This window comes from Pristiophorus japonicus, chromosome 14 (assembly GCF_044704955.1).
Source record: "Pristiophorus japonicus isolate sPriJap1 chromosome 14, sPriJap1.hap1, whole genome shotgun sequence".
In the NCBI taxonomy this organism is placed as follows: Eukaryota; Metazoa; Chordata; class Chondrichthyes; family Pristiophoridae; genus Pristiophorus; species Pristiophorus japonicus.
Window position 1 is genome coordinate 16,844,943 of NC_091990.1, and position 27,847 is coordinate 16,872,789.

At 46.6% G+C, this 27,847-nt stretch overlaps 1 protein-coding gene and 1 long non-coding RNA gene across 2 annotated transcripts in view; one reads left to right on the forward strand and one right to left on the reverse strand.

Moving 5' to 3' along the window:
* LOC139279754 (syndecan-3-like) overlaps window positions 1-3,842 on the reverse strand; it is a 262,185-nt gene extending 258,343 nt beyond the window's left edge. Inside the window, exon 1 of the mRNA XM_070898950.1 lies at window positions 3,541-3,842. Coding sequence (XP_070755051.1) covers window positions 3,541-3,603 — 63 coding nt within the window. The 5' untranslated portion in view covers window positions 3,604-3,842. The remainder of the gene's footprint in view (window positions 1-3,540) is intronic.
* On the forward strand, window positions 1,314-27,612 carry LOC139279755 (uncharacterized). The gene is made up of 3 exons (XR_011596519.1): window positions 1,314-1,386; window positions 1,853-2,000; window positions 26,475-27,612. It is a non-coding gene; the product is annotated as an uncharacterized lncRNA (long non-coding RNA).
* The last annotated feature ends 235 nt before the right edge of the window (window positions 27,613-27,847 follow it).

A 27,847-nucleotide genomic window follows, 5' to 3' on the forward strand; every position in this document is an offset into this window, starting at 1 on the left:
GATAAATATTGGCCAGGTCACCAGGGAGAACTCCTTGTTCAAAACAGTGCCATGGGATCTTTCATGCTCACCTGGGAGGACAGGGCCTCGATTTGACATCTCATCTGAAAGATAGCACCTTATGACAGTACAGCACCTCCCTCAGTACTGCACTGGGAGTGTCAGCCTGGATTTAGTGCTGGAGTGGGACGTGAACCCACAACCTTCTGACTCAGAGGTGAGGGTGCTGCCCACTGAGCCACTGGTTGACACCTTTTATAGATGAAAGCACTTGATGTCCTGGTGGGGTACGGCAGCATGTAACCGAGTCGTACAGGCCATAGGATCCCAGGGTCAATTCCTTGTCCATGTGGAGTTTGCTGATCTCAGCCAAGGTGGCCCTGGGGAGTTTGACAAATCGGCCATTGTGCTTCTTGACTGCAAGGGGAAGGTTAGCCAGGACTGTTATTATCTGACAACCTTTTTGCGTAGCAAGGGCCGGATCCTTCCATGGCCAAATAGCGTGATGCCATCCATAGCCAAATAGGCGGGACGGAGGCAAGATCTCCATTGGTCACTACATGTAGCAACAACATAAATTTATCAAAAAAGAGCATATTTACAGTATTGCTACACAAAACAATCCCACCCCCTTCACTGTCTACAGGTTGTGAAGGAGAGATACTGCAGGGAATACAACCGCTTGTGTAAATGTACACCAGCAGCAATGAGGAGCTTCAGGAGAGGGGGAGAGAAAATTAAAGGGCAACGAAAGTTAGAGTTATTAATTGAGCATAAAAAGGATCTTCAGGAAACAGAATATGGAAAAATTGCTAAATTGTGGAGAGAATATTGACATTAAATCATGTTACTATCCAGACCCATTCGTCTTTCTCTATGTAATAGGTTTAAAATGATTTTAAAAATGTTAAAACTATGCAATGGCTGGGAGTGAGTACACTGAAGTACAGAACTGATATTAGATTACAACCTTCCAGTTACTCTCTGCTGTCAGATGTGTTTATTAATCTGTAGTTACAGGCAGTTTATTTGTTTTGCCCCAGCAGTGAGCACTTGCAGAAGATGCTGATTGTGTGCCGCCGCGCTGTGTGTCTGCAGGATTAGTGCTACAAGTTTATCAATAAATAGCCAGTCGGAGAGAGAAACTTTGCAAATAGCAAGTGACATCGCAAAGCATGGGAAGTCTTGAAGTCTTAAAGTGCCCCCCCCAGGTCGGTCTGGTGGGGCCCACCTTGCCATTTACCATTCCGTTTGCTTCAAACATAACGGAAGAGGCCATCCCAGATGTGGGGGGGTTAAAAAGTGTGGGAAGACACCTCCTTATAGCGGCTTTGGAACAGTTTAATGGCCGAGGGATTTATTGCGTGTTACACGCTTTCGCCTCAGGTGGGTTGCTGCAGATGTAATAAACAGATTTTGATCTCTTTTATAGTCTACAGGTGGGACTGAAATATAGACACTTGCTCACATAACATAGCCCACACAGGCTCATAAACCGCGGGTTATGGAGGTCAACTGGAGTACAGTAACTTTGGATCAGCGGCAGTTCAATTGTGCCTGCACTTCCTCAGACATGAATCATCTGGCGATGCAATAGAGGTTTAAATTATGTGCCGAATTAAGCTCCAGTATATTATACACACACGGAGCCAGTCAGAGTGGTACAGTCAGCGGACAATATTTAGCTCTCCATTTATATAAAATCAGTCTGGGAATCTATTTGTCCGCCTCACACAGATAAAGTCAGTCAGCACTGAGCAGCCCCAAGAAGAATGACATCAGTCTCTCGTCTGGGATTTTGTTGGATTATAATTAAGGAAAAGAAAAATTAACATTCAATTGTTTTTTTTAGATCCATCAGAGTCTGAATTTATACCCAGATGTCTTGATTGCCATTCAGATGAGGATTCCATGATAATTCCAGCCTGCAAGAATCAACACCTGCTTCATGAGACCCAAGCTCTGCTTTTCTCTTCAGGGATTACCCATTACTTTATCAGGTTTTTATTAACTTTGAATACTTTGAGGTTTTTTTTTTGGGGGGGGGGGATGGGGGAAGGGGGGTTCTACTCTCTTCATCTTCCAGAAGAAATTGGAATTTGCATAGCGCTCTTTCATGTCCTCAGGATTTCCCAAAGCTCTTCATATCCAACAAAGTACTTTTTGAAGTGTAGTCACTGTTGTAATTTGGGGGAACGCTGCAGCCAGTTTGCGCGCAGCAAGCTCCCACGAACAGCGTTGAGATGATGACAAGATCATCTCTTTTAGTAGTGTGGATTGTGGGATAATTATTGGCCAGGACAGGGGGAGAACTCCCCTGCTCTTTCTTAAAACAGTGCCATGTAATTTTTTATGTCCACCTGAGAGAGCAGACGAGCCTCGGTTTAACGTCTCATCCGAAAAACTGTACCTCCGACAGTGCTGCACCTCCCTCAGCACTGCATTGGGAGTGCCAGTCTAGATTATGTGCTCAAGTCTCTGGAGTGGGATTTGGACCCACAACCTTCTGACTCCAAGGTAAGAGTGTGCTACCCACTCAGCCATGACTGATATCCAAATATTACCACCATAGTTCATGCTAAATTGGATTTCCAACATTTTCTCCTTAGCCCAGTACAAATATATGCTTTCTTAATACACCATGTATCAATCCGCATGCCTTAAACCCATTGAGAGACAAGCCCCAGGATCAATACAGTACACAAATCCTCCAACAAACAAACCTGCACACATTCACAGCAAATCTAGGGTTAACCGCTCTCAAATAAAGAAAATCACTGACTTTAAATAGAACACAGAAACCTCACATTGCCAATAAGTATCACTTGATTTTCTGCCCCGTGAACTCAGCAACCCCGCTGAATCCAAATGTTATTAACCAGCGTCCAATAGCGTACATCTGAAGCAGGAGTGAAGATGTGAGAGAGAGAGAGAGAGAGAGTGAAAGAGAGAGAGAGAGAGAGAGGGGAGGGGAAATGAGAGCAAGACAGAAAATAGGAGATAAGAGCAAGTGTAGAGAGGGGCTGATAGAGGGAGAGGGAGAGGGGATGAGAGACTGGGAGAGGGAGGGGAGGAGAAGGACAGGAGGGGGATGAGAGAGAGAGAGAGAGAGAGAGAGAGCGAGCGGATGGGAGACATGGGACATAACTGTTTGGAGCCGAAATCCTCTCCCCCTCCAAATATCATCCATCTCTGGATTAAGAAAGTGCTCCACTGTGTAAAAACCCCGAGGAACAATCTCTTCCGACACACCTGGGACTGCCGCCACCTGCATGTGCGCACAGGGTCCCTGGGGTTTTAAAAAAATGTAAAATAAGATGCAAATCAAATGCATGAAATAAGCCACTTGTGTCATGAAAGCAATGCACTGTAACAGTTTGCAAAAAGATTCCCTGCTCTCTCTCTCCCTCCCTCCGCCTCCCCAAAAAAATAGGCACGTGAATTGGTAATGAGACAGCAGCAAAGATTGCATTCCTTTCCCTCCCTCCCGGTGGAACAGATTTCTTTTGCAACGATGTAGCGAGCGGAGATGTCACTTACCGATACAATGTCGCACAGGCTGGGGATCAGCAGGCACAGCAAGAGAACACAGAGCTTGGACATGGTGGGAGAGGACACACACACACACAGGATGCACAGGGATTGACAAACGCTGTCCCGCTCCAGATCCGAGCTGAAGACCGGGAGGGTTTAGTTATCCTTTTCGCCCTCCTCTCCTGGAGCAGGATGTCGGTGGCCCGGTGAATTTCTCTCTGGTCAATTGCAGCGTTCCCGGAACCACCAGCAGCTTTTGGATTTGGGCTGTTTCTGCCTCCGCCGACTGCTCACCACCTCTCTCTCTCTCTCTCTCTCAGTGCAGGGAAACTGTACCGATCCGCCCCCAACTCACTCTCTGGATATAGAGAGAGAGAGAGAGCACCACGGAATTGGCTTGTACACAATCCAAGCTGCCCTCTGCAGGCACTACCGACACAACGTATTAGCCTTGGGGTTGTTGGCTTTTATTTCTTTCTGTTGTCTGCAGTAACCCTTACCCAGTCAGTGGAAGCACTCAGAGAGCTGAGCATTTTCTGCTTTTATTTCAGATTTCCAGCATCCCTCTGCATTATGGTTGCTATTGTTTGAAGGTAATAGAGGCTTTGGATTTTATCATTGTATAAAACTGCATCAAGTCAAAACTCTGCAAACAAATATTTTTTGTCTGTAGGTGGTCCCGGGGCAGATTAACCACGGGGCGGAGGGGGTTGCAGCCCCAAGCACACCAAAGAACATAGGCCCAGCAAATAAATGTAGGAAAAAAATATAAAGTCTCCCAACTAGGCTGAATAGAATAGACAATGAGAGGAAAAATAAGACAGAGGAAAATACTGTTTATTGGCCTAACGTGTACATACCTATTTTTGCAGAGACAAGATCTTTACTATTTATCTGTTATTAAATAATATATTTAATATATAAAATATATGTTGATATATATTATAGTATAAGTCCACTGTAGTAATTTGTTATTATATTTATACGTAATGTCGTGAACATGAACAAACATAACTGTCAGCCCATTTGGATCAGTTTGCCCCAGGCCCATCAGGCCCTTAATCCGGCCCTGGCTCGGACTCTGCTTTTTCAGTTTTTTAAAAATCATATTTCAGATTAAGTGTAAGCCGTGGCTCAGTGGGCAGCACCCTCGCCTCAGAAGGTTGTGGGTTCAAGTCCTACTCTAGGGACTTGAGCATAAAAATCTAGGCTGACACTCCCAGTGCAGTGCAGTGCTGAGGGAGGGCTGCACTGTCAGAGGTGCCGTCTTTCAGATGAGACATTAAACCGAGGCACCATCTGCTCTCAGCTGTGCGTAAAAGATCCTATGGCACTATTTCGAAGAAGAGCAGGGGGCGTTATTCCGGTGTCCTGGCCAATATTTATCCCTCAAGCAACATTACAAAAAACAGGTTATCCGGTCATTGTCACATTGCTGTTTGTGGGAGCTTGCCGTGCACAAATTGGCTGTAAAGTGCTTTGTGGCATCCAGTGGTCATGAAAGGCGCTACGTAAATGCAAGTCTTTATAACTCGTTAAAAAGCGAGCCCTGTGTTGGGGGTTTAATTGGTCATAAACTTCTGCTCCCTTAAGTCTAGAAGATTGAGGGGTGAAGTGATTGAGATGTTTAAAATGTTCAAAAGATTCGATAGGGTAGATACATTAAAGAGAAATTATTTCCTCTGGCTATGTCCCCTCTGGGCCGTGCCATAATGGGAAAGGTCCTATGCAGGCCGCTCACCAGCTTCTCCATTGTCAATGCTGCGTATGCACAGAAATTTAAAGGGACCACGCTCTAAAAGAGACAGGCCATGCAGAACAAAGCGCAGCTCACGGGGAACATCACTGTTGGGGGAATCAAGAGCGAGGGGGACATAGTCTTAAAATTAGAGTTGAGCCATTGAGGAGGGAAATCAGGACGCACAATTTCACACAGCGGGTGGTGGAAATCTGCAATTTTCTCCCCCAAAAAGGCCGTGGATGCTGGGGGACAATTGGGGCTTTCAAGGCTGAGATCACTAGATTTTTGTTAAGTAAGGGTGTCATGGGATCGCGAGCAAAGGCAGGTAAATGGAGTTGAGATCAGTCACAGGCTAACTGACTGGGTAAGTCGACATTCCCCAGTTCCCAGCTCTGCCCCCTTCCTGCCAAGTTGGTCAAAACTTAAGTTCGACTCCACCCCACCCCACACCACCCCCACACAATCGGCCAAACCAAGCTCTGCCAGTGCTAACATTTAACTCAAAAATTCCCAATATTTTTCTCATATTTGTTTTATTCTCAATTTTCACCTGATTTTTCGCTTTATCTGGCTATTAATTATCTTCCCTCCCAAAAAAAGCATGCCTTTCCGATTTATTTTTTCGTGAATTAGAACTGTAAAGGCTGTGTGTGGCTTCTCTAGATCCTGCAACCTTCCAGCTCAGTATTGTGGTTCTGAAGGAGCTATCAGCCACTTACACACTCTGGCCTGCAGGGAACGTCACCTTGATATTAAAATTCTCATCCTTCTGTTCAAATTCTTCCTTGGCCTCGCCCCCTCCCTGTCTCAGTAACCTCCTCTAGCCCTACAACCCTCAGAGATCTCTGCGTTCCTCCAATTCTGGTCTCTTGCGTATTCCCCAATTTCCTTCACTCCACCATTGGCGGCCGTGCCTTCAACTGCCAAGGCCTTAAGCTCTGGAATTCCCTCCCTAAACCTCTCCACTTTTCGAACTCTCTTTGCTCCTTTAAGGTGCTCCTTAAAATCTACTTCATTGACCAAGCTCCTGTCGTAATATCCCCTTATGTGGCTCAGTGTCAAATTGTGTCTAATAATCGCTCCTGTGAAGCGCCTTGGGATGTTTTACTATGTTAAAGGCGCTATATGAATTCAAGTTGTTGTTGTTGAGGACATCCTACACGCATCTATTTTTCACCATAATTGTTTTTCTCCAATTACCCCTCCCAACATTTGACCTTTTTTTAGCCCACTTTTTGAAAAGTCTGAATTAAAACTTTGGAAAATACCTCGGCCTTTATCTACAAAAATAAAATAAGTCAAAAAAGTGGACTCTCCAAAACGACATCGCATCGCCGAGTCATTTTTCACGTGATGTTGACATGATCATAGGATCATAGGAACAGGAGTAGGCCTTTGAGCCCCTCGAGCCTGTTCCCCCATTCAATGAGATCATGGCTGATCTGCGACCTAACTCCATTTACTCGCCTTTGCCCCATATCCCGTGATACCTTTGTTTAACAAAATCTATCCATTTCGGATTTAAAATTAACAATCGACCCAGCGTCAACTGTCGATTGCGGAAGAGAGTTTCCAAACTTCTTCCACCCTTTGTGTGCAGTCAACAATGAAGCGTGCCTATTTTTTTTCCCTAAAGGCTAGGAAAAAGAAAGGATTTGTGGAGCAACTTGTTCATAAAGACGCTTTAATTGTTAGGCTTTATGTCAGCAGTTATAAAACAGACAGGCTGTTTACCCAACATCAGCGGATAGTTCAGGAGAAATAAGCGTGAGTTAGTGAACACTGGATGACATAACTAAGCAACCTAATACTCTGTGACAGGTGTCAAAACAGTGAAGGGCGAACATGAAAGAGACTGAGGGTTCCAGTAGACTTGGTAATTAACATGTCTAGTCACTGTGGAGCACCAATCAACAAATTAAATGAGATGCTGAAACAGTGGGGGGCGTAAGCTCCCATTTATACTGCACCTTTAAAACTTTGCAAACTGCCCCAAAGCACTTCACAACTGAATGCCGAGCCACAGAAGGAGATATGAGGAGGCGTGGCCAGAGCCTTCACCGAACCATACAGCACCGAAGGAAGCCATTCGGCCCATCGTGCCTGTGCCGGCTCTCTGAAAGTGCTATCCAATTAGTCCCACTTTCTCCACAGCCATGCAATTTTTTTTTTCCTCTTTTCAAGTATTTATCCAATTCCCAGCTTGGCCAAAGAGATGTTTTTTTTAAGAAGGGTCTTAAAGCAGGTGGAGAGGTTCAGGGAGGACATTCTGGAAGGTGAGGCCTCGGCAGTTGACTGCATGCCCGCTATTGGTGTGGCGAAGGGGAAGAGGATGAGCGGAAATTTATTCCAATTAAATATGGGGAAGACCGAAGCCATTGTTTTCGGTCCCTGCTACAAACTCTGTTTCCGAGCTACTGACTGCACCCCTCGCCCCAAAATCTGTCTCAGGCTAAACCACACTGTTCGCAATATAAGTGTCATATTTGACCCTGAAATGAGCTTCCAACCACATATCCGCAGCATAACTAAGACCACCTATTTTCACCTCGATATCATCGCCCATCTCTGCCCTTGCCTCAGCTCATCCGCTGTTGAAACCCTCATCCATGCTATTGCTACCTCTAGTCTTCACTGTTCCAATGTATTCCTGGCTGGCCTCCCACATTCTACCCTACGTAAATTTGAGGTCATCCAAAACTCCACTGCCCGTGTCCTAACTCGCACCAAGTACCGCTCACCCATCACATCCTGTGCTCGCTGACCTACATTGGCTCCCAGTTAAGCAACGCCTCAATTTCAAAATTCTCATCCTTGTTTTCAGATCCCTCCATGGCCTTGCCCCTCCCTATCTCTGTAATCTCCTCCAGCCCCACAACCCCCGAGATGTCTGCGCTCATCTAATTCTGCCCTCTTAAGCATCCCTGATTATAATCGCACCACCATCGGTGTCCGTGCCTTCTGTTGCCAAGTTCCTAAGCTCTGGAACTTCCATCCTAAACCTATCCGCCTCTCTTTCCTCCTTCAAGACGCACCTTAAAACCTACCTCTTTAACCAAGTTTTTGGTCACCTGCCCTAATTTCTCCTTATGTGGCTCTGTGTCAAATTGTTTGCCTTATAATACTCCTGTGAAGCGCTATGGAACATTTTACTACGTTAAAAGGTGCTATATAAATAAGAGTTGTTGTTGTTGTTGGAGGGGCTTCACTTGAGAGTTCGGGCAGGGGGCTCGAGGAGGTGATGGAGACGGGAGGCTCGAGGCCAGGGGGGGATTTAAACGCGAGGATGAATGTGTGCTGAAGAATGTCATACCCTGAGTGTACAGCGCTCTGGTTAGATCGTTACATCAGTATTGTGGTTTTGGTCACTGAGACACAGAGGAGGCAATCATGCCCTGGAGATGGCGCCGAGAAAAGCCACAAGGCTAATTCGGCATCAGAGATTGAGACATGAGGAAAGATGGAGAGGGGACCTCGCAGAGGAGCAAGAGATACCAAAAAGAGTGTCGTAAAGGATAAATTTTGCATACTACCTCAAGGTAAAGCTACGGCTACGGTAGCTGGGCAGGCCACATAGTTCGCATGCCAGACACGAGACTCCCTAAGCAAGTGCTCTATGCGGAGCTCCTTCACGGCAAACAAGCTAAAGGTGGGCCTCCCTGGTAAAGTGCGACATTACCACTGACACCTGGGAGTCCCTGGCCGAAGACCGCCCTAAGTGGAGAAAGTGCATCCAGGGGGGCGTTGAGCTCTTCGAATCTCAACGCTGCGAGTGTGAAGAGGTCAGGCGCAGGCAGCGGAAGATGCGTGCGACAAATCAGTCCCACCTCCCCCCCTTCCCCCGACGAATGTCTGTCCCACCTGTGACAGGGTTTGTGGTTCTCGTATTGGACTGTTCAGCCACCAGAGAACTCACTTTAGGAGTGGAAGCAAGACTTCCCTCGATTCCGAGGGACTGCCTATGATGATGATGAGCATAGTGGTTATGTTACTGGACTAGTAATTCAGAGTAAAAACAGAAAATGCTGGAAATCTCAGCGGGTCAGGCAGCATCTGTGGAGCGAGAAACAGAGCTAACGTTTCGGGTCGATGACCCTTTGTCAGAACTGGCGAATGTTCGGAAAGAACAGATTCTTAAGGAGCCCTGAAAGGGGGAGGGGAGGAAAGAACAAAAGGGAAGGTGTCTGATAGGGTGGAAGGCAGGAGAGATTTGAGAGATAAAAAGCATCTAGTAATCCAGAGGCAGGAGTTCAAATCCTACCATGGCAGCTGGGGAATTTAAATTAAGTTAATTAAAAAAAAAAAATCGGGAATTGAAAAGCTAGTATTGGTAATGGTAACCATGAAACTACCGGATAGTCATAAAAACCCATCTGGTTCACTAATGTCCTTTAGGGAAGGAAATCTGCCGTCCTTACCCAGTCTGGCCTATATATGTGACTCAGGAACCACATCATTATAGGCAGTCCCTCGAAATCGAGGAAGACTTGCTTTCACTCTAAAAGTGAATTCTCAAGGTGGCTGAAGAGTCCAATGCGGGAATTACAGTCTCTGTCGCTGGTGGGGCAGACAGTGGTTGAAGGAACGGTGGGGGTGGTCCTGCAGCAATATGGTTGACTCAATTGCCCTCTGAAACGGCCCAGCGAGCCACTCAGTTGTTCCAAACCGCTGCGACAAAGTCAGCACTGTGGGAGCACCTTCACCACATGGACTGCAGCGGTTCAAGGCGGCGGCTCACCACCACCTTCTCCAGGGCAATTAGGCGATGGGCAATAAATGCCGGCCTTGCCAGTGACACTTACATCCCGTGAACAAATTTTTTAAAAGTGAGACTGTAGGACAAGGCCCCAAGAGAGGCCAATTTAGCCCTGGTGTTAGCAGGTTCACATGAAAGAATGGTCAACAATCAATGACAACAACTTGCATTTAACATCGTAGTAAACGTCCCAAGACACTTCACAGGAGCGTTATCAGTCCAAATTTGACAGCAAGCCCCACAAGGAGGTATTAGCACAACACACAGAACAAACCTCTGAGTAAGGCGGTGGAGGTAAAAATCTTGGAATCCCTCAAAAAACTGTTGGATGTGGTCATTTATCCATGTAGGATGGGCTGAATCACTTTCCGTATCTGTATCAGTTAACCGTGCTTACATGTGGGGGTGGGGTGTTTCTTCCAGGTTTCTCTGCATACATCAGCAGTGTTAACCGTGGCTCAGTGGGTAGCACTCTCGTCTCTGAGTCAGGAGGTTGTGGGTTCAAGCCCTACTCCAGAGACTTGAGCACTATATCCAGACTGATGCTCCAGTGAGTGCTGCACTGTCAGGGGTGCCGTCTTTCAGTTGAGAGGTTAAACCCAGGCCCTGTCTGCCCTTTCAGGTGGGTGTAAAAGATCCCATGGCACGATTTCAAGGAAGAGCAGAGGAGTTCACCCAGTGTCCTAGCCAATATTTATCCTGCACCCAACATCATTAAACAAAACATATTATCTGGTCATTATCACATTGCAGTTTGTGAGAGCTTGCTGTGTGCCAATTGGCTGCCGTGTTTCCTACATTATAACAGCGACCACATTCCAAAAAGTACTTAATTGGCTGAAAAGTGCTTTGGGAAGTCATGAAAAGTGCTATAGAAATGAAAGTTCTTTATATTACAGAAAATTCTGCCAATACGCATCAGTAGAGACAGAAGTCAGGGACCTGACTTCTTGAGGATCCCCGAGTTCTGAAACATTAGCCTGTCTTTTCTCTTGCTACTGATGCTGATCCACCTGATGTGAGCTTCCAGCATCTTTGGTTTTTCTCTCAGATTTGCAGTTTTTCTTTCCGTGAGCCAGACAATGAGTATCAGCAGGCTATGCGACAATGGGCGGGTTCAGAGCCGGTCTCGCCCAACGTCCAGACATGGAGATGCACAGGTGAGACTTTTCCAACGGGGTTCACTGGATTGTAATTAGGAGTGGTGATCAATGCCCCCTCTAATTTTTATTTCATATCCTCAAGACCGCGCAGCTTAACGGGAGCATTGGTGGAGCCCAGTGTTCTCTGTAATTTATTTTAGGGGGTGCGCAGCCCCTTTAGCGTTTTTCCCATTTAAAAGCCAGTGAGCCGGCTGCGCGGGACCTCCAGAGCGCTGCCTGGTCGCACAGCTTAAAAATAGACTTGCGTTTATATAGCGCCGTTCACAACCACCGTCGGGCTCAAAATGCTTTACAGCCAATGGAGTACTTTTGGAGTGCAGTCACTGTTGTAATGTGGGAAATGCGGCAGCCAACTTGTGCACAGCAAGCTCCCACAAACAGCAATGTGATAATCCCCAGATAACCTTTTGATTGAGGGACAGATATTGGCCAGGATATCGGGGATAACTTCCCCCCGCTCCATGGGATCTTTTACATCCACCTGAGAGAGCAGACGTTTAACGTCTCATCCGAAAGACGGAACATTGGTGGGGACCATGGCTCAGGCCAATGATCTCGACCAAGGCCGATTGTAATACGCCATTCACTGCCTGGGCCGAGAGTAGCTGGCCCAGCACAGAGTCGGGAGCAAGCGTGAGGCCTTCCTGGACTGCATGAGGTAATGGGGATAAATGTGCTTCTGCCTCCTGAGCACTGGCCCATGAAGCCTTGAACACACTGAGGAATTTAACGACCAACAGGAAACAGACGCAATATCCCGCCGAGCATATAAACCACGCAGAGCAGACTCCTTGTATATAGCACTGATGTAAAGGTGTTGGAATGTTCCTGGGTTTTTCTCCTTTGTTCAGCTCAGTGAGTTTAAAATACTTTATTTCTTTGTCCACGGTCAAATTTGTAATCAGTAATGTAGGAACATAAAGTTCCCAGCACGCTAATTCCTAAAACAAACTCAGGTTCTAACCAGAGAATTCACTTATCTGGTCCAATGGCCCTCCTTTAAGACGCTCCTTAAAACCTACCTCTTTGACCCAGCTTCTGGTCATCTGTCGTCATTTCTTCTTAAGCAGCTCGGTGTCAAATTTTGTTTGATAACGCTCCTGCGAAGTGCCTTGGGACATTTACTACTTTAAAGGCGCTATATAAATACAAGTTGTTGTTGTTGTTGTTATGGCTGTCGTGATTTTCTGCCTTGCGCCCCCGCGCTGGCGGTTCGGGCAGGTGAGGATTGGGCACTTGGGGCAAGGTAGCGGGGTGCAGCCAATGCCCATGGAGCTGTGGCCCAGTGTGAGTCAGCCTCGCCCGCAGAACAGGGGAGGGCAGAGCCGCAGAGTTTTCACAACCTTTCACAACAGCCCCTTGCCACTGGATCAAGACCTCGCTCAGCTAAGCCCGTGTGCAACGACCACCCCACGTTAAAAGAACTCACGCACAGGCATCTTCCACTCCGTTAACATGAAGTTCGGGACCTGGAACGTCAGGGCCCTCATGGACAACCCCAACAGCGACAGGCCGGAACGCCGCACTGCCATAGTTGCCCGGGAACTTAGAAATCAAGCGCAGGCAGCGGAAAGAGCATGCAGCAAACCAGTCCCACCCACCCCTTCCCTCAACGACTATCTGTCCCACCTGTGACAGAGTCTGTGGCTCTCATATTGGACTGTTCAGCCACCAAAGAACTCACTTCAGGAGTGGAAGCAAGTCTTCCTCGATTCCGAGGGACTGCCTATGATGATGATGATGATGTTCTTAAGTTATTGCTAAACCTAAATAAAAACACAAGTTCGGTCCCACATGCAGTACCGTGTCCCAATTCTGAGCACCATCCTTTCGGGAGGATGTGAAGGCTATGGGGATTGATCAGAACGGTTCCAGGGATCAGGGGCTTCAGTTATGTGGCGAAATTGGTGGGGTTGTTCTTCTTAAAAAGAAAGACTTGGATTTATATAGCGCCTTTCACAACCACCGGACGTCTCAAAGCACCTTACAGCCAATGAAGTACTTTTGGAGTGTAGTCACTGTTGTAATGTAGGAAACACGGCAGCTAATTTGCGCACAAGCAAGCTCCCACAAACAGCACTGTGATAATGACCAGATAATCTGTTATTTGTTATGTTGATTGAGGTACAAATATTGGCCAGGACACCAGGGATAATGCCCCTGCTCATCTTTGAAATAGTGCCATGGGATATTTTACGTCCACTTGAGAGGGCAGACTGGGCCTCAATTTAACGTCTTTTCCAAAAGACAGCACCTCAGACAGTGCAGCGCTCCCTCAGCACTGCACTGGGAGTGTCAGCTTAGATTTTTGGGGGCTTAAGTACCTGGAGTGGGATTTGAACCCACAATCTTCTGACTCAGAAGCGATAGTGCTACCCACTGAGAATCAGCTGACAATACAACAGAGCAGAAAAGGCTAAAAGGAGATTTGAGAGAGGTGTTTAAAATCATGAAGGATTCAGATAGAGTAAATAAGGAGAGACCGTTTCCAATGACTGTAGGGTTGATAATCAGAGGGCACAGATCTAAGGCAAAAGAACCAGAGGCGACATGAGGGAAAATTTATTTTACGCAATGAGTGGTTATGATCTGGAATGCACTGCAATAGGAGAGTGGAAACAGATCCAATAGCAGCCTTCAAAAGGGAATTGGATAAAGAAAGAAATATTTATATTTATATGGCGCCTTTCATGACCACCAGTCATCTCAAAATACTTCACAGCCAATGAAGTACTTTTTAAAAGAGTGTAGTCACTGTTGTAATGTGGATAAATACTTGAAGAAGAAAAGAATTGCAGGGATATGGGGAAAGAGCGGGGAATCCGACTAACTGGATTGCTCGTCAAAGGAGCCAGCACACACTCGATGGGCCGAATGGCCTCCTTCTGTGCTGTACTGTTCTAGGATTCCACAACAACTTGCAACATATAGCAACTTTCACGTAGGAAAACTTTACAGAGGCGCAATGAAAACAGACAAGGAGAGATGACCAAAGGGGTGGTAAAAGAGGTGGGTTTTAAGGAGGGTTTTGGAGGTGGAGGGGGAGATGGAGAGAGGCAATAGGCAAGGCGGCTAACAGGATCATGCAACCAAAAATATTCCCAAAGTCACAATCACAAAAGCAATCTTCTTACAGTGAAAGTATCCGCCACACTAAGCAGCTAGCTGCCGTGTGATGCTGCTAAATAAACATGTTCCTATTACGAAAGCACAGCGTCAGTTTCCACATATACGCTGATGACACCCAGCTCTACCGATCTACCACTTCTCTCGATCCCTCCTCGGTCTCTAACTTGTCAGATTGCTTGTCCGATATCCAGTTCTGGATGAACGGAAATTTTCTCCAATTGAATATTAGGAAGACTGAAGCCGTTGTTTTCGGTCCCCGCCACAAAGTCCGTTCCCTAGTCACTGACTCTATCCCACTCCCCAACCTCTGTCTGAGGCTGAATCAGATTGTTCGCAACCTTGGTGTCATATTTGACCCTTAAATGAGCTATCGACCACATATCCGCAGCATAGCTAAGACCGCCTATTTCCACCTCCATAACATCGCCAGTCTCCGCCCTTGCCTCAGCTCATCCGCTGATGAAGCCCTTTTCCATGCCTTTGTTACCTCCAGAATTGACTATTCCAACGCACTCCTGGCTAGCCTCCCACATTCTACCCTACGTAAAGTTGAGGTCATCCAAAACTCGGTGCCCGTGTCCTAACTCGCACCAAGTCCCGCTCACCCATCACCCTTGTGCTCGCTGACCTACATTGGCTCATCCTGGTTTACAAATCTCTCCATAGCCTCGCCTCTCCCTATCTTTGTAATTTCCTCCAGCCCCACAGCCCGAGATGTCTGCGCTCCTCTAACTCTGCCCTCTTGAGCATCCCTGATTATAACTGCTCAACCATTGGTGGCCGTGCCTTCTGTTGCGTGGCCCCAAGCTCTGGAACTCACTGCCTAAACCTCTCTGCTTCTCTTTCCTCCTTCAAGACGCTCCTTAAAACCTACCTCTTTGACCAAGCTGTTGGTCACCTGCCATAATTTCTCTTTATGTGACTGCGTACCAAATTTTTTATCTCATAATACTCCTGTGAAGCGCCTTGGGACGTTTCACTACGTTAATGGCGCTATATAAATACAAGTTGTTGTTGTTGATTTTGTCTGAGGCCCATCTATTCCAATCCTCCACAGTTTCAAAATCATTACAGTTTTTTTTTTAAAAAAAGGCAACATTGGCAGCTTCCGAGTTTATTTGGGATACTAGTCGTACGACACACGCAATGAAAATGAGACAACTGGGAACAATCGGTTCGCGGCTTCAGGAACGGCAACCAAGCTTTCCAACATCTGTCCAGACTTCTGGAACATCAGAGGTCAAGGGGCAGTGAGGAGGGGGAATGAACAGCAGCGACATTTTGCATTGTTACAGATCACATCAAAAGAGATGTTTTGTAAGCAAGGTCCCGCTGAAAGTATCTGGTTTATGGCGATACACACGTTACAGAGTAGATCTCTAACTTTATTTCCCAAATAAAAATGCTGGAAACACCCAGCAGGTCAGGCAGCATCTGTGCAGAGAGAGAAACAGAGTTAACATAGGATCATAGGAAGAGGAATAGGCCATCTAGGCCCTCGAGCCTGTTCCGCCATTCAATGAGATCATAGCTGATCTGTGACCGAAATCCATGTACCCGCCTTTGGCCCATATCCCTCAATACCTTTGGTTAACAAATTCTATCAGTCTCAGATTTAAAATTAACAATTGACCTAGCTTCAATTGCTGTTTGCAGTTCCAAACTTCTCCCACCCTTTGTGTGTAGAAGTGTTTCCTAATTTTAAAATGGAAATGAGAAGGAATTTCTGCTCTCAGAGGGTCGTGAATCTTTGGAATTCTCTACCCCAGAGAGCCGTGGAGGCTGGGTCGTTGAGTATATTTAAGGTGGAGATAGGCAGATTTTTCAATGATAAAGGCGTCAAGGGTTATGGGGAACAGGCGGGGAAGTGGAGTCGAGGCCAGGATCAGATCAGCCATGATCTTATTACATGGCGGAGCAGGCTCGAGGGGCCGAATGGCCTACTCCTGCTCCGATTTCTTATGTTCTTGTGTATTCATTTCATTCCTATAAGGTCTGGCTCTGATTTTTAGACTCTGCCCCCTAGTCCTGGGCTCCACAGCCAGTGCAAATACTTTCTCCCGATATCTATGTTAACCTTTCATGTCGATGACCTTCCATCAGAACTGGAAGATGTTCAGCGATGGAACAGCTTTTAAGCAAGTACAGAGCCAGGGGGAAAAGGGGCAGGGAAAAGAACAAAAGGGAGAGCTCTGTGATAAGGTGGAGGACAGGAGTGATTAAATGACAAAAGTAATGGTGAAAGGCAGAAGGTGATAATGAGACACATACAGAAACGAAAGGTGGGTACAGGGATGATACGAATGGTTCCAGCAGAGTAGCAGCAGGGTGAGGGAAGCTTGGAAAATCTGGCAAAGAGAGGCTCACGTGACCCGGGACTGTGGGAAAAGAAAGGTGGGTAGAACCCAAGGGTAAGGACCACCCGCCCCCCGGCAATGTACCTATAGGGGATCACCACCCCGAGCACCAGCCCACACCTTGGCTACTAATATAAGAACATAAGAATTAGGAACAGAAGTAGGCCATCTAGCCCCTCGAGCCTGCTCCACCATTCAACAAGATCATGGCTGATCTGGCCGTGGACTCAGCTCCACTTACCCGCCCGCTCCCCGTAACCCTTAATTCCCTTATTGGTTAAAAATCTATCTATCTGTGACTTGAATACATTCAATTAGCTAGCCTCAACTGCTTCCTTGGGCAGAGAATTCCACAGATTCACAACCCTCTGGGAGAAGAAATTCCTTCTTAACTCGGTTTTAAATTGGCTCCCCTGTATTTTGAGGCTGTGCCCCCTAGTTCTAGTCTCCCCGACCAGTGGAAACAACCTCTCTGCCTCTATCTTGTCTATCCCTTTCATTATTTTAAATGTTTCTATAAGACCACCCCTCATCCTTCTGAACTCCAACGAGTAAAGACCCAGTCTACTCAATCTATCATCATAAGGTAACCCCCTCATCTCCAGAATCAGCCTAGTGAATCGTCTCTGTACCCCCTCCAAAGCTGGTATATCCTGCCTTAAGTAAGGTGACCAAAACTGCACGCAGTACTCCAGGTGCGGCCTCACCAATATCCTATACAGTTGCAGCAGGACCTCCCTGCTTTTGTACTCCATCCCTCTCGCAATGAAGGCCAACATTCCATTCGCCTTCCTGATTACCTGCTGCACCTGCAAACTAACTTTTTGGGATTCATGCACAAAGACCCCCAGGTCCCTCTGCACCACAGCATGTTGTAATTTCTCCCCATTCAAAAAATATTCCCTTTTACTGTTTTTTTCCCCCCAAGGTGGATGACCTCACACTTTCCGACATTGTATTCCATCTGCCAAACCTTAGCCCATTCGCTTAACCTACCTAAATCTCTTTGCAGCCTTTCTGTGTCCTCTACACAACCTGCTTTCCCACTAATCTTAGTGTCATCTGCAAATTTTGTTACACTACACTCTGTCCCCTCTTCCAGGTCATCTATGTATATTGTAAACAGTTGTGGTCCCAGCACCGATCCCTGTGGCACACCACTAACCACTGATTTCGAACCCGAAAAGGACCCATTTATCCCGACTCTCTGCTTTCTGTTCGCCAGCCAATTCTCGATCCATGCTAATACATTTCCTCTGACTCCGCGTACCTTTATCTTCTGCAGTAACCTTTTGTGTGGCACCTTATCGAATGCCTTTTGGAAATCTAAATACACCACATCCATCGGTACACCTCTATCCACCGTGCTCGTTATATCCTCAAAGAATTCCAGTAAATTAGTTAAACATGATTTCCCTTTCATGAATCCATGCTGCGTCTGCTTGATTGCACTATTCCTATCTAGATGAACAGCTATTTCTTCCTTAATGATAGTTTCAAGCATTTTCCCACTACAGATGTTAAACTAACCGGCCTATAGTTACCTGCCTTTTGTCTGCCCCCTTTTTAAACAGAGGCGTTACATTAGCTGCTTTCCAATCCGCTGGTACCTCCCCAGAGTCCAGAGAATTTTGGTAGATTATAATGAATGCATCTGCTATAACTTCCGCCATCTCTTTTAATACCCTGGGATGCATTTCATCAGGACCAGGGGACTTGTCTACCTTGAGTCCCATTAGCCTGTCCAGCACTACCCTCCTAGTGATAGTGATTATCTCAAGGTCTCAAGGTATAAACACCACTTCTTATCAACGAGCATTTGAAACTGTTATTTAACACTAATCTATGCTCAAGGTGAGATTCTGACCACATGTCCGCGCCATTGTTAAGACCGCCTACTTCCACCTCCGTAACATCGCCCGTCTCCGCCCCTGCCTCAGCTCATCCGCTGCTGAAGCCCTCATCCATGCCTCTGTTACCTCTAGACTTGACTATTCCAACGCACTCCTGGCTGGCCTCCCACATTCTACCCTACGTAAACTTAAGCTCATCCAAAACTCTGCTGTCCGTGTCTTAACTCGCACCAAGTCCCGCTCACCCATCACCCTTGTGCTCACTGACTTACATTAGTTCCTGGTTAAACAACGCCTCGATTTAAAAATTCTCATCCTTGTTTTCAAATCCCTCCATGGCCTCGCACCCTCCCTATCGCTGTAATCTCCTCCAGCCCCACAACTCCCCTCACCGAGATCTCTGCGTTCCTCTAATTCTGGCCTCTTGAGCATCCCTGATTATAATCATTCAACCATTGGCGGCCACATCTTCAGCTGCCAAGGCCCCAAGCTCTGGAATTCCCTCCCTAAACCTCTCCACCTCTCTACTTCTCCTCCTTTAAGACGCTCCTTAAAACCTACCTTTTTGACCAAGCTTTTGGTCACCTGTCCCAATATCTCCTTATGTGGCTCGCTGTCAAATTTTCTTTGATAACGCTCCTGTGAAGTGCCTTCGGATGTTTTATAAATACAAGTTGTTGTAGACAAGAATCTGTTTGGAAAGTGTAACTAAAGTAATAATATAAGTTGCTTTTTATCTTGTTCTTGTCTCTCCAGTGTTGGTCTGACCCAGCCAGCAACAGCAGAAAGCTAAACACACCCGGTTTTATATTAAGACCAGTTGTGTAGAAGACCTGGGACTTTCCTGACTGCCCCTGGTTTCGATAGGGTAGATGGGGAGCAGTTTCCACTGGCAGCAGGGTCAGTAACCGGGGGACGCAGGTTTAAGATCATTGGCAAAAGAACCAGAGGCAACAGATGAACAGGAATGGCCATTCGGCCCCTCAATTAGATCACGGCTGATCCATACCCCAACTCCATCGACACGCCTTTACTCCGTATCCCTCCTTACCCTTACCGAATAAAAATCTAGCGATCACAGTCTTGAACATGTCTGTTGTCCCCCAGGATCCACAGCCTTTTACAGAGACTGGGCTGCTTGGTTGGAGTGTGAATGTCAGACCAGTGTCCCAAAAAACCCTACCGGCAATACTAAAATAAAGAGCTGACATTTATATAGCACCTTTCACAACAACAACAACAACAACTTGTATTTGTATAGCGCTTTTAACGTAACAACACATCCCGAGGCTCTTCACTGGTGTGTTTATCAAACAACATTTGACACCGAGCCTCATAAGGAGATACAAGGACAGGTTGGTCAAAGAGGTAGGTTTTAAGGAGCATCATAAAGGAGGAGAGAGAGGTGTAGAGAAGCGGCGAGGTTTAGGCAGGGAATTCCAGGGCCTAGACAACTGATGTCTGTCAATAGTGGAGCGATTACAATCGGGGATGTGCAAGCAGCCAAAATTGGAGGAGCGCAGAGATCTTGGAGGATTGTAGGGCTGGAGGAGGTTACAGAGATAGGGAGGGGGCGAGGCCAGGGAGGGATTCAATCTTTGCCAGAGGGACATTAAACTGTCAGAACAACACAAAACTGGCACCAGAGTGAGGTATGCCAGGCAGCATATGTCGATACAGTGCGTTACAGCACAACGGTGGCACTGGTGCAAACTGGGTAATATATTAGCATGGATAGAGGATTGGCTAACTAACAGAGAATAGAGAGTTGGGATAAATGGTTCATTCTCTGGTTGGCAACCAGTAACTAGAGGGGTGCCGCAGGGATCAGTGCTGGGACCCCAACTATTTACAATCTATATTAACGACCTGGAAGAAGGGACTGAGTGTAACGTAGCCAAGTTTGCTGATGATACAAAGATCGGAGGAAAAGCAATGTGTGAGGAAGACACAAAAAATCTGCAAGAGGACATAGACAGGCTAAGTGAGTGGGCAAAAATTTGGCAGATGGGGTATAATGTTGTAAAGGTCTGAGGTCATGCACATTGGCAGAAAATCAAAGAGCAAGTTATTATTTAAATGGAGAAAGATTGCAAAGTGCTGCAGTACAGCAGGACCTGGGGGTACTTGTGGATGAAACACAAAAGGATAGCAAGCAGGTACAGCAAGTAATCAGGAAAGCCAATGGTATCGTGGCCTTTATTGCAAAGGGGATGGAGTATAAAAGCAGAGAAGTCTTGCTACAGCTATACAAGATATTGGTGAGGCCACACCTAGAATACTGCGTGCAGTTCTCGTTTCCATATTTACGAAAGGATATACTTGCTTTGGAGGCAGTTCAGAGAAGGTTCACTAGGTTGAGTCCGAGGATGAGGGGGTTGACTTATGAGGAAAGGTTGAGTAGATTGGGCCTCTACTCATTGGAATTCAGAAGAATGAGAGGTGATTTTATCGAAATGTCTAAGATTATGAGGGGGCTTGACAAAGTGGATGCAGAGAGGATGTTTCCACTGATGGGGGAGACTCGAACTAGAGGGCACCATCTTAGAATAAGGGGCCGCCCATTTAAAACTGAGACGAGGAGAAATGTCTTCTCTCAGGGGTTGTAAATCTGTGGAATTTGCTGCGTCAGAGAGCTGTGGAAGCTGGGACATTGAATAAATTTAAGACAGTTTCTTAAACGATAAGGGAATAAGGGGTTATGGGGAGCGGGCAGGGAAGTGGAGCTGAGTCCATGATCAGATCAGCCATGATCTTATTGAATGGCGGAGTAGTCTCGAGGGGCCGCATGGCCTACTCCTGTTCTTATTTCTTATGTTCTTATGCTTTTACTTTGGACCAATGCTGCGGTTATAGTGTAAATACAACTTGAAACTGGAGTCAGGCCCAACAAAGTGGATTGATATTCCGCAGAGGAGGGAGTCACACTCCACTTCCCTTCAGAGCCAATTCAGGTCTTGGTACTCAACTTACTCTCCACAAGTTTAGTGTGACGCCAGACCACTTCATACCAAGGCCAAATTTGCAGTGTGAATTCACGGTTCGTAAAGCTGCCAGTGAGAGAACTGTGTGCGTTCTGTAGGTTTGTTGTATAAAAGGCCCTAAAATTCAGTCAAGTTCTGTCTTCTTCACTTGACGTCGACACACATAGCAGGACAGTAGTTCTGGCTGCTTGTGCTTTCCCCTTACCTCTATGGACACTGAGAGCGATTATATTCCACCCCAGGTGAGATTAGCCAGGACAGCACAGGCCAGGAATGGGACCTGAGAGCTTCCTAAATCAGTGTGACTCCACACAGCACCAACACAGCACGTTACACACTGGGCTGCCAAGCGAGTACGCAGAAATCTTTTACACAAACTCACTGCTTGGTGGTTGTCCTCCGAAACTACCGGGACGGTAAAACAGTCAAATCATGGTATGACTTTATCCGGGCGGACGGCTTTAAGTTCAATAAAAGACATGCACAGGCGAGGAAATACTGACAATACAAATGAGGCAATGCTTCCATCTTGTGGATACCGTTAGTTTGTACAAAATCCTGGTGAGCACAGAGGGAACTCCAAGACTGTGGAAAACAATTTAGAGCAAAAGAAATAGGAGCAGGAGTACGCCATTCGGCCCCTCGAGCCTGCTCCACCATTCAATAAGAGCATGGCTGATCTTCGACCTCAACTCCACTTTCCTGCACTGTCCCCATATTTTAGTGAAGATCAGTCGGCCCCTTTTGTTTCATTCGGTTTGTAATTTGGCAAATTTAGTAACTCCTGAATTCCCGCTATCCACTTAATGAAGTCTGTGGATTGATTCGCAAACATTAATGGTGAAGGAATCCATTCTGTGAACCTGCCCCAGTGCTGGAGGCGGTGATAACCCAAGGGATGTTCGGCTTCTCGGAGCTGATACGGAAATTTCTGGGGATTTTCTTAAATTGTGGGAAAAGGGGAAGGAAAGAACTTGCATTTATATATGAATTATGAGTTCTCATCACTTTCAAATCCCTCCCTATCTCTGTAACCTCCTCCAGCCCCACAACCCTCCTGAGATCTCTGCGCTCCTCTAATTCTGGCCCCTTGCGCATCCTTGATTATAATCGCTCAAACATCGGTGGCCGTGCCTTCAGCTGTCTCGGCCCCAAGCTCGGAATTCCTTCCCTAAACCTCTCCGCCTCTCTTTCCTCCTTAAAACCTATCTTCACCTGTCCGAATATCTTATGTGGCTTGGTGACAAATCTTGTTTGTTAACGCTCCTGTGGAGCACCCTGGGATGTTTTACTCCGTTAGGCACCAAAGAAATAGGAGCAGGAGCCGGCCATTTGGCCCCTCAAGCCTGCTCCGCCATTCAATAAGATCATGGCTGATCTGATCATGGACTCATCCACTTCCCTGCCCGCCCCCCATAACCCTTTATTCCCTTATCACTCAAAAATCTGTCTATCTCCATCTTAAATATATTCAATGACCCAGCCTCCACAGCTCACTGGGGCAGAGAATTCCACAGATTTACAACCCTCAGAGAGAAGAAATTCCTCATCTCAGGCCCCTTATTTTTAAACTATGCTCCCTAGTTCTAGATTCCCTCATGGGTGGAACCATTCTCTCTCCATCAACCGTGCCGAGCCCCCTCATTATCTTATATGTTTCAGTAAGATCACCTCTCATTCTTCTAAACTCCAATGAGGATATGCCCAACCTGCTCAACCTTTCTTCATATGACCACCCTTTCTTCTCCGGAATCAACGTAGTGAACCTTCTCTGAACTGCCTCCAAAGCAAGTATATCCCTCCTTAAATAAGGAGGCAAAACTGTAGGCAGCACTATAAACGCTATCAACTGACACCAGGCTCATGGTCTGCAGGGCTGTAGTAATACCCGCCCTCCTGTATGGCTCAGAGACATGGACCATATACAGTAGACACCTCCAGTCACTGGAGAAATACCACCAACGATGCCTCCGCAAGATCCTGCAAATCCCCTGGGAGGACAGACGCACAAACATTAGCGTCCTCGACCAGGCCAACATCCCCAGCATTGAAGCAGTGACCACACTTGATCAGCTCCGCTGGACAGGCCACATAGTTCGCAAGCCAGACACGAGCCTCCCAAAGCAAGTGGTCTACTCGGAACTCGCCCACGGCAAACGAGCCAAAGGTGGGCGGAGGAATCGTTACAAGGACACCTTCAAAGCCTCCCTGATAAAGTGCGACATCCCCACTGACACCCGGGAGTCTTTGGCCATAGACCGCCCTGAGTGGAGGAATTGCATCAGGGAGGGCGTTGAGCACCTCGAGTATCGTCGCTGAGAGCATGCAGAAATCAAGCGCAGGTAGCGGAAGGAGCATGCTGCAAACCAGGCTCCCTGCCCACCCTTTCTCTCAACGACTATCTGTCCCACCTGTGACAGAGACTGTGGTTCTTGTATTGTACTGTACAGCCACCTAAGAACTCATGCTAAGAGTGGAAGCAAGTCTTCCTCGATCCTGAGGGACTGCCTATGATGATGATGATGACGATAAATGCAAGTTGTCGTCGTGCAGTGCTGCCTCACCTCCTCAGGACATCCCAAAGCTTTTTTTACAGTCAATTAATTATTTTTGAGGTGCAGTCGCCGTTATTTGGTTGGTAAATGCAGCAGCCACCTTGCGCACAGCAAAGGCCCCACAAGCAGCAAAGGAGATGGAGGGCCATTGAATCTGTTTTCGATGGAGGAATGTTGGCAAGGGCATCGAGGGAACTTCCCTGCTTTTCAAACAGTCCCTCTGGGGTCTATTCTACCCACCTGACTGAGTTGGCACCCGAAAGATGGAGACCAAAGTAAATTGAGCTAAATAACCAAAAACATAGCACTTCAGACCACCCACCATCATGTGTAAAGCAACACGTGTTTAAAGTGAGCTACAATTATAAGGCATTTAAATACAAAGTAAGCTCAAATTCTACCACCAACAATGTAATTAAAAGCTTGCGCGTCGACGCACTTCTGATGCTTTGATTACAGATATTAAAACACACACAAACAGTGATTATTGCTCTGCACGTGGGAAAACCCTTTGAACACAGGATATCACTGAGCTCCTGCTTTCCCCCAATCATTAATAGAGCAGGAATGTCCGACCCATGGCTGTGTGCAATCCCCAAACTCCGTCAACCCAGCCCAGGAAGCTCAGGCAATACATTCCTTACTCACTGGCTTGTCCGGTTTAAATGCGGTGAGCCTGAATTTTGGGGATTAATGTTGCTTCATTAGCGGATTAATCCTGAATCAGAACAGCGGGATCTGCTGGTATCTGATCCATGAGACGTATGGAAATTAATGGGAGCGGGAATGTAAACTTTATATGTGACCAACTCTGATTGGGTGTGTGCTTGGATGCTTCATCATATGACCTCCCACCTTGAACCAGCCCCCCTCCCCCACATCTGGCATTGGTCCAACCTCCAGGTGCCCCGCCTTCCCATATCCAATTGGAAAGGGATTAGACGCTTTGTTACCCAATTGGATTAACTTTGACTTGTTAGTGGAACAGCATTTATTCCCTATCTCCAATAGTTTTGAAACTAACAACAACTTGTATTTATATAGCACCTTTAATGAAACGTCCTAAGGCGCTTCACAGGTGTATCATGAGATTAAAAATTTGACACTGAGCCTCACAAGGAGAAATTAGCGCAGGTGAGCAAAAACTTGGTGAAAGAGATAGGTTTTAAGGAGCATCTTGAAGGAGGAAAGAGAGGTAGACAGGCCGAGAGCTTTAGGCAGTGAGTTCCAGAGCTTAGGGCTCATGCAACAGAAGGCATGGCCACCAATGGTGGAGCAATTATAATCAGGGATGCTCAAGAGGGCAGAATTAGAGGAGAGCAGACATCTGGGGGGGGGGGGGGTTGTGGGGCTGGAGGAGATTACAGAGATAGGGAGGGGCAAGGCTATGGAGGTATCTGAAAATAAGGATGAGAATTTTGAAATCGAGGCGTGGCTTAACCAGGAGCCAATGTAGGTCAGCGAGCACAGGGGGTGATGGGTGAGTGGGACTTGGTGCAAGTTGGGACACGGGCAGCTGAGTTTTGAATTACCTCTAGTTACGTAGGGTCGAATGTGGGAGGCCAGCCAGTAGTGTGCTGGAATAGGCAAGACTGGAGGTAACAAAGGCATGGATGAGGGCTTCAGCAGCAGATGAGCTGAGGCAGGGTGGAGACGGGTGATGTTACGGAGGTGGAAATAGGCGGTCTTAGTTATGCTGCGGATATGTCGTTGAAAGCTCATTTCAGGGTCAAATATGACACCAAGGTTGTGAACAGTGTGGGTCAGCCTCAGACAGAATTTGGGGAGAGGGATGGAGTCAGTGGCTAGGGACGGAGTTTGTGGCGGGGACCGAAAACAATGGCTTCGGTCTTCCCAATATTCAATTGGAGAAATTTTCTGCTCATCCAGAACTGGATGTCGGACAAGCAGTCTGACAATTTAGAGACCGTGGAGTGGTCGAGAGAAGTCCAGGAGGGCAGAGAAAAACGCTTCAAGGACACCCTCAAATTCTCCTTGAAGAAGTGCAACATCCCCACCGACACTTGAGAATCCCTGGCCCAAGACCGCTCAAAGTGGAGGAGATGCAGTCGAGAAGGCGCCGAACACTTCAAGTCTCTTCACCGGGACCACGCGGAAGCTAAATACAAACAGAAGGCACGTACGACAAACCAAGCACCCCACGCACCCGTCCCTTCAACCACCACCTGCCCCACCTGTGACAGAGACTAGTGATTCTGCATTGGTCACATCAGTCACCTTAGAACTCATATTAGTGTGGAAGCAAGTCATCCTCGACCCCGGGGAACTGCCTAAGAAGAAGTGAGGTTGAGCTGGGTGTCGTCAGCATACATGAAAGTGGTCAAAGAAAATGACCACCTACCCCACATTTTTTTAATGCCACTATGTTTCTTCTCTCCCAGGTGTTGCTTGCAGTAGTGTCCTGGAGATTGACCTTTGAATTCCTGGAGACTTCAGGACAATCCTGGAGGGTTGGCAACCCTACCACGCAGCCACCAAGACAAAACATCTGGACTCCCATCCCCGATCTTCAATGGCATTAATCAGATGGACACTGAAATCAATGATCAGAGAAGCAGTTGACACAACTGATATCTTACATGAATCGGACCCAGTCAGCCAGCACATCCTCTGACATTTACACACATCGGAACCAGAGATAGTTCCCCATGAGGCATTAACTAAATGGCATCAATTGGTTTATTCCCCAAAATCTTCAGCCAGCTCACAATGGGTGCCCATCATGACAGCGGCTGTACACTTGGCAATTTACAAAGTCTACTCTTCAATTTGTTCAGGTTGTTGGGAACTGGTTCCAATGCTTCCTAATCCAGATTGAATTTGGTCAGAAGGAACTGCCTCTGTATGTGGCTATTTTCAGAGAACAGGCCTCCATAAAATGAAAGGTCGAAACCCAAGGTCTTAACATTCGTCCCATTTCAGATGTTGATGGACCTGTTGTGTGCCTGCAGCATTTTTCATTTCAATTTGAGAGGTGCAATTTTGTTTTAACATTTTTTTTAACTTCTGAAAGCCAGACATACAAAATGGGAATCACTGGGTTCCAGGATTGTACTCCCAGGATTGCGTGCTGATGCAGGGTCTGAGGTCAACTTCAAGTGAGCCACAGACCATTAAAAACACACATTCTTATCAAGTTGTCTTTGCCAAACCTGGAAATTCCCACATCTGTGAGGAAAGTTTTGTCAGGATCTCAGAGTTACTCTGAATAACTGTCCAATAATGTTCCAGACACTGCCATCTTGTGTTGGCCAAGGGAAGGAACATGTATGATCAGCTTTACCTGACTTAACTCAGCAAGCAGCAGTGTCCTCCAGCTCAGGGGGTTCTCAACCTTTTTGCTCCTGCGCAGTCCAGGTTATGAAAATTCCGCAGACTCCGTCACACAAGTATTTTTTCTATCTAAAATTAGTTATACAATTAAACATTTTTTATTGTTTTACTTAATTATCGTGAAGTTAAGACTGTCCATGAGGTTGGTGGTGTAGTCCTGCTTAAGTTAGTAGACTATTGCCGAAGTTGGTAAAGTTATACAAAAGTTTGTAGACTATTTATTGCCAAGGTTGATAGTTATACTGAAGTTTGTAGACTATTTATTGTCGAGGTTGGTAGTTATATTGAAGTTAGCAGACTATTGCCGAGGTTGGTAGTTATACTAAAGTCGGTTAAGTGTCACTTGAACCAATACGAGTGCTGATGAGCCCGATGAGGGCCGTACCAGCTCTCGCTTCTCCTCTGTGTCTGTTACTAATGA